At 52.2% G+C, this 7,486-nt stretch overlaps 1 protein-coding gene across 1 annotated transcript; it reads left to right on the top strand.

Annotated features, from left to right (window-relative positions):
• The first annotated feature begins 2,004 nt into the window (after nucleotides 1–2,004).
• Nucleotides 2,005–3,135, top strand: LOC128115225 (3-galactosyl-N-acetylglucosaminide 4-alpha-L-fucosyltransferase FUT3-like). Its single transcript, XM_052745699.1, has one exon. It carries the CDS (start codon nucleotides 2,008–2,010, stop codon nucleotides 3,094–3,096), a length of 1,089 nt encoding a protein of 362 aa, XP_052601659.1. The 5' UTR covers nucleotides 2,005–2,007; the 3' UTR covers nucleotides 3,097–3,135.
• The last annotated feature ends 4,351 nt before the right edge of the window (nucleotides 3,136–7,486 follow it).

Here is a 7,486-nt window from a genome sequence, read left to right as displayed (position 1 = left end):
CAAAAAAAAAAAAAAAAAAAAAGTAGATTCGATAATCTACCCTTTTATCTTATCATTGTCTATACTGTCTCCTTTTGTTCTTTAGGAAGAGATCGTATTTATAAGCAACCTGTTTTAAATAAAAATATTGGTTTTTCTCTGTCCCATACCAGAACGCTCTTCTGATATGAAACAAAAGGATCAATATGAATGTATTTAGAGAAGGAATGAGCCAATTTTATCTCCAAAGCCAGCTTGGTATATTTGGGAATTTGGGCGTAGCTTCTCTTACTACTTCCTTTTGGAGGAGGGTGTTGTACTCTTATGGGGACATAAATAAAATTTTAGGATTATAGGGTAATCTGTGAGGCTGTATTGTCTGAGACAATTGCCTTGAAACCGTTCTGGATGTTGGATCATCTGGGCCATGGTGTCATCAGAGACCTTTTAGGGGATCTTGGCTGGTCAAACCTGATGTTACTTAATCTGGAACAAATCCATAGCCTCTGGCTTTCTGTGGAAACAAAAGCAGAGCCTCCTTTCCAAAGCAACATGTCCTTAGATCCAAATTTTGAAGTCAAGGTACCTTTAAAATATACATATTGGTTTAACTCAGCTGCCTTTACAATCAAATATCTCTCTGTAGTTAAAAATCCCAAAGACAACACAATTTAGATTCTGTGTGATATCTATCTTTACATGGCTTATTTTTTATATTACCTTTACTGTCTCTTTGAAGACTTTATTTTTAAAAACTATTTCTTTATATAATTGTATATATTACTTTTATTTTCTCTCTTTCAAGCCTATGTACATTTTTACACACATTATAAACCATTTAAAGTCTTGTTCCATCTGAATCTGTCTTATTGTGAATCTATTGCTTTAAACTGCAGCATTACTAGGGTTAAAATAGCAGCTTTGGCTGGTGGCTCCACTCACTTCAGCTTCCCAACATGGAGATGGTACTTTAATCCCAGCTTCAGAGGAACCATGTTCACCTCTGGAGACAGTGGGTTTATGCCTCTATCAGAGCAGTGTGTAGCCCAGAAACCTTTTTTTTTTCCTGTACTAGCAAAGGCTAAATCCACCAGGCAGTGTGTTTGTGCCGCTTGTAGACATCTCATTTCCGCCATACTGCAGGTCAAGCGTGCACTCCAGGAACTTGCCATATAGGAGCTCAAGCCTGCAGGCTGTGGCTAACTTCAGAGAGACAACTAGGAAGCTGTTTTTAGCTACGTTTTAGAATCTTCTTTCTCAGGTTTTAGGTGGAAATTTGTGCCCCATGTTGGGCGCCATTTGTAGCTGGAGTTATCTCCAGTCTCGCTTGGGCCGGCAGTCACTCAGACTCAAATAGACACATAGACGCTTATACTATTTAAACTGTTTGGCCTAATGGCTCAGGCTTCTTGCTATCTAGTTCTTATATCTTAAATTAACCCATTTCTATTAATCTGTACCTTGCTTGCCACGTGGCTTGTGGCTTACCGGTACTTTACATCCTGCTCCTCATGGTGGCAGCTGAGTCTCCTTGCCTCAGCCTTCCAGTTCCCAGACTTCTCCTCTCTCTTTGTCCTGCCTATACTTCCTGCCTGGCTACTGGCCAATCAGTGTTTTATCAATCAATCAATCAATCAATCATCCACAGCATGAGACCAGAGAGCAACCTTTCCTGGGGACCAAGTAGAGGGATATTTCTCCCAGCATTTAGGAGGAGGGGGACCTGAGGGGTCATTCGGTCTCTCGTTCTTTGCTGTAAGTGAAGACCTTTGAGTTCTATCCTCCATCATATAGGAAGCGATAACTTCTATCAAGATTTAGCTGGACATGGTGGCACATGCCTGTCACCCCAGCACTCAGGAGATGGAGGCCAGAGAGGCCAGGCATTAACGTCATCCTTGGCTACTTAGCTATTACAGGTCAGCCTGGGCAACACAGGACCCTTCTGAAAATTTAAAATGCCCGTAAATAATACCATTCGCACCTCCTGTTCCTATTATTCCCCTCTCTTCCCAGGTCCCCCAGGCCATGGATACGCCCCGAGCGGCCAAGGCACAGTGTCCCTGGCGTCCATGCCTCACAGGCCTGCTGCTGCAGCTGCTGTTGGCTCTCTGCTTTTTCTCCTACATCCGAGTGTCCTACGACCAAACCAGGCCCCCAACTCCTGGTAGCTCCCCAGGACCAGCCTCCACCCCAGCCACCCCTGTCCCCAGGCCCCTCCTCATCTTACTGTGGACATGGCCCTTCCACAATCCAGTGGCTCTGTCCCCCTGCTCTGAGATGCTCCCAGGCACGGCCGATTGCCAGCTGACCACCAACCGGGACCTGTACGCCCAAGCAGATGCCGTCATCATCCACCACCGCGAAGTCAGCGCCAATCCCAGGTCACAGCTGCCACTTCAGCCAAGGCCACCAGGCCAGCGCTGGGTGTGGTTCAGCCTGGAGTCACCCAGCCACTGTAGCCGGTTGTCAGACCTGGACGGTCACTTCAACCTCACCATGTCCTATCGCGCTGACTCTGACATCTTCACGCCCTATGGCTGGCTGGAGCCGTGGCCAGAGCCTCCAGTCCAAACCCAGGTCAACCTGTCTGTCAAGACTGACCTGGTGGCCTGGGCTGTGTCCAACTGGAACTCCAAGTCGGCTCGGGTGCTGTACTACCAGAACCTTCAGAGTCACCTCCATGTGGACGTGTATGGCCGAGGTCACATGCCGCTTCCCCAAGGGGACATGATGGAGACACTGGCCAGGTACAAGTTTTACCTGGCATTCGAAAATTCCCTCCACCCAGATTACATCACAGAGAAGCTGTGGAGGAATGCTCTGGAAGCCTGGGCTGTGCCTGTGGTCCTGGGGCCCAGCAGGAAGAACTATGAACGCTTCCTGCCCCCTGACGCCTTCATCCATGTGGATGATTTCCAGAGCCCAAAGGACCTGGCTCAGTACCTGCAGGAGCTAGACAGAGATAGCCTGAGGTACCAGCGTTACTTCCGCTGGAGGAAGACGCTTAGGCCTCGCTTGTCGAGCATGTCCCTTGCCTTCTGCAAGGCATGCAGGCAGCTGCAATGGGACCAGAGGTACCAGACAGTCTCCAGTGTGGCCTCTTGGTTCCAGTGAGGTTGCTGGCCAGGGTCCTTCGGTCAGTGTCCTACCAAAAGTCATCATCTGTAGCCCCTGGGTGACAGATGCCCCTTTTACCTGGGACCCCTTGACAGGCATCTCAGCTGCCCAGAGCCTTGGTTCCATTGTCTTCACCTAGAACTTTGCCCACTGGGGCTGTGGGTAGCCAGAAGCCTGAGCCATATCACGAGAACCTGATCCCAACACACTCCTTCAGGCCACTGACTCCCATCCCTCCCACCCTGCCACCCTGCCACCCTGCCACCCTGCCACCCTCCCACTGGTGGGTGGTGGGTCCGCCTCAGTTGCTTCTGGTGCATACGACAGCTAATGCCTGTGGTGGTTGTAGGGCATGGTACTATCACAGTCATCCAGATGAGACCCTGTGTGTGTCCTTCCCCTGGGGATGCTCAGGCACAGAGTGGGAATGGGTGTGATCAGAAGCCTCAGCCTTGTGGGTGGCCCTGTGTGGCTCCAGAGCCTGGGTGCAGAGCTGAGGCTGTGGGAGACACTCTGTTTACGTTTCCATCTCCTGGTAGGTTCCACCCAGCTCTGCGGCTGGCATGTTGGAAGTGGGTGGGAGACAGGAGGCCAAGGTCCCCGCAGGCCTGGGTGGGAGGCTGCTTTCCCGAGCATGGGGACACACGCCCACCTGGGCAAGGGAGCCTGGGGAGCACAGCTTTGGACTCCCAGACCAGCTCTGAGGCTCCATGGTCTGACCACACTGGGGAAACTGAGGCCAGGAACAATCACTAACAGTTACTGGGTTCCACAGCATGTGGGGGTTCCAGCCTTTGGGCCACCTTTGGCTGATTCAGATGGAACGGAGTGGGAAATCCATCTCCTCACTCCTTGTGTCTCAAGAAGCTGAGAGGCTGGACAGGGCTCTGGGGCAGGGGCCTGGCCCCAAGCCCTCTCCCACAGAGAACACCACAGGCTGGGGCAGCACCACATCCTGCAGGGCGCCCAGGAGGTCTTGCTGAGCTGATCTGGGTGAAGAGGGATGCCCTTGGGAGCCCCCACTCTGGGTCACTGGGGCAGGGGTGCATCTGTCTTCAGCCCACTGACCATTGGGAAAGCTGAACAGGGACAGACACCCCTACTCCCCAACCCAAGTGTCTGCAGATGCCAGGGTCATAGTAAACTTGGATCAATGTGCCCTCGCCCTTCGTGGGACGCACAGACCGCCATCTCTGGGAACCCAGAGCCTGGCACCTTTCAGGCCTGCCGAGGGTCAAGGTAACCCCAAGACAAAGACACTGGCACCCCAGCCCATGGTACCTCCTGTCCTTCCCCAGCCAGCCAGCCAAGGTTTTAGGGGTACAGGATCCGGGTCCTTGGGGATCTGGAGGTAGGCAGTGAGTTATTTTTAGGTGGTGGAAGGGACAGACAGGGCCACAGGGAGCCAGTTCGGTGCAGTGGTCCAGCGTCCATTCAGACCTCAAACTTAGCAGCAAAACGGCTCTGGGCTCCACCCGTGTGCCCCAGCCTGGCTCTGTCACGAGTGTTGCAGATGAGCACAGGCGAGGACAGCTGTCTCCTCTGCGTGTTTTCGTTGTTGGGTTTTGGTTTGAGACAGTCTCGGGTGGGCCTAGAACTTGAGATGTCACCATGCTCGGTCACGAACCCCTGATTCTTGCGCCTCCCGAATGCTCGGATGACAGGCCTGTGCCACGCGACCCCGCCTCAGCCTTCACTTTCCTCTGCCCACGTGGTCTCTTGCGCGTGTGACCTGCACGTACGCGCATGCTGTCCCTGCTGGGGAGAGGCCGGTGGCTTTGCCCTCCCGGAACAGGGTTTCTTGCTGCACCTGCTGCTATCTCCTTCCGGGATGCTGGCTTTCTGGGAGCGCTCCTCCCGCCACACCCACAGTCCCAGGATCCTGCCATCCCCAGGTCCCCAGCGCCTCCTGCCCTGTGTCTACCGTGCTGTGTCGCCACCTACAGCTATTCACGTCAGGTCCTCGTGCTCGCAAAGCAGCCGTCGCCCCAGCCTTCCCATCTGCTTCCCCTTTTCTCCTAGGACACTAGGAACCCCCTCCTCCCCCCACTTCAGCCCCAGCTCACTCCCCAGTCACAGAGCCGGGGCTCGAGGGAGAGGCCTGCACGCAGGCGCAGATAGGTCTGGCTGTGGCGCTGTCTGGCAGACCCAGGTAGGAAACCCACCCTGGTGGCCTGCACGTGCATTCGCTGGCTGCACATGCGCAGGCTGTACGTGCTGACTCTGCCGGCCGGAAGAGAATTTCTCGAAGATCTGCTGCATCTCTGTTGCCTGCGGTAGAAATCGGTCTGCGGAGGAGCGAGGGAGATAGAGGATTCAGGGGTGAGGGATCCCCACGTGGCAGCCTACCCCCACCCTGCTGCAGCGCGCACCCGCCCTTCTGGGCCATGCCAGGTGGCTCTTCTTCACCCTCCCATCCCTGATGTCGACCTCCCTGTGTGGCTGCGGTTGCCCCTGCCCTCTCTCCCAGCTCCCAGTCTCTGGGCCTTAGGGTGCCTGCTGCAGGAGGGGGTGTCATTTTTCCCTTTTGTAGAAATAAAGGGGCTCAGTAGCACGTGCCTCTCACCCTGACACTTGAAAACCTGAGGCAGGAGGATTGGGGGAAGTTTGCCAAGGCAGCTTCGAATGGAATGACCCTTTGGTGTGTGTGTGTGTGTGTGTGTGTGTGTGTGTGTGTGTGTGTGTGTGTGTGTGTGTGTTTCTCCAAAAAGGGCAGGGTCAGGCCGAACTCTGTGAGTTCAAGTCCAGCCTGGTCTACATGCCGAGTTTCAGGTCAATCAAACTACAAAAATAGAGAAACCCTGTCTTAAAAAACATAACAAGAGCCGGGCGGTGGTGGCGCACACCTTTAATCCCAGCACTCGGGAGGCAGAGGCAGGTGGATCTTTGTGAGTTCGAGGCCAGCCTGGTCTACAGAGCGAGATCCAGGAAAAGGCGCAAAGCTACACAGAGAAACCCTGTCTCAAAAAAAAAAAAAAAAAAAAAAAAAAAAACAAACATAACAAGAGCCGGGCAGTGGTTACACAGGGAAACCCTGTCTCAACAAATAAATAAATATAAAATTAAAATCCTTAAAAGCAACCAAGTGTGGCCACGAGGGGTCTAGTGGGCAAAGGCACTTGTGGCGACAGCCTGGCGATCTGCGTCAGCTCTCTGGACCCACATGAAGGTGGAACAGAGAAGGGACTTCCCAAAGTTGACCCCTGACCTCCACACACATAGGTTAACCTTATATTTTCCAGACAGAGTTTCTCTGTGTGGCCCTGACTAACCTGGAACTCTCTATGTAGACCATGCTGGCCTCAAACTCAGAGATATTCCTGCCTCCCGAATGCTGGGAGTAAAGGTGTGCAACAGTATGCCCAGCATGCCAAAACTTGGGAGACTGAGGCAGGTGAATTCCCATGAGTTGAAATCTAGCCTTGACTACCACGTGTCTCAGGATTTTATTGCTGTGAGAGAAACCATGACCACTGCAACTCTCATAAAGTTTTTTTTTAATTTAATTGAGGCTGGCTTACAGTTCAGAGGTTCAGTCTGTTATCATCATGGATGGTGGGAAACATGGTGTGTGGGCAGACATGGTGCTGGAGACGGAGCTGAGAGTTCTTACATCAGATTTGCAGGCAGCAGGAATTGGACTGTGTCACTGGGGGTAGCTTGAGCCTAGGAGACCTCGAAGCTCACCCCCACAGTGACACACTTCCCACTTCCTTAAACAAGGCCACACTTCCTAATAGTGCCACTCTCTATGGGGCCATTTTCTCTCAAACCACCACATCATGTCCTAAAAAAAAAATTAAGCAAAAGACGTGTGTGTGTGTGTGTGTGTGTGTGTGTGTGTGTGTGTGTGTGTGTTGGTGTCGGTGTCATGTGGTGGCACACATCTGCCATCTCAGCACTTGGGGAGGATCAGGAGTCCAAGGTCAGCCTGGGTTACAAAGATGACCTGATAAAGCTAACATGTCAGGGGCTAGGCACTCACAACGCTCTTTCAGAGGACTTGAGTTTGGTCCCAGCATCGACAGCTCCCTGTAACTTCAGAGATCCAACACCACTGTGATCCGTGAGCACCCAGGATCAAGTGCACACACCAATGCAGACCTATGCACACAATTTTTTTTTTGAGTAAAACCAAAATTTATTATAAGCCACAGTCATCCTAGGGTCCGTCATGCTATATATATAGCCTCCATGGTTTTGTACACATGACATTTTTAAAAGACAAAAAAAACATATCCACAACTATGAGGATTCAATATGTGTATAACTTATTAGAATATTCCCGCACAGAACCCAAGTGTGGGGCTGGGGGCGTGGTCGGGGTGGAGCCACGCCTAGAATCCCCAGTGAGGGGCTGGGGGCGTGGTCGGGGTGGAGCCACGCC

This window comes from Peromyscus californicus, unplaced genomic scaffold (assembly GCF_007827085.1).
Source record: "Peromyscus californicus insignis strain IS unplaced genomic scaffold, ASM782708v3 Scaffold_1__1_contigs__length_55948999, whole genome shotgun sequence".
In the NCBI taxonomy this organism is placed as follows: domain Eukaryota; kingdom Metazoa; phylum Chordata; class Mammalia; order Rodentia; family Cricetidae; genus Peromyscus; species Peromyscus californicus.
The sequence above is the reverse complement of the archived record's forward strand: the minus strand, read 5'-3'. Positions and strand labels throughout refer to the sequence as shown.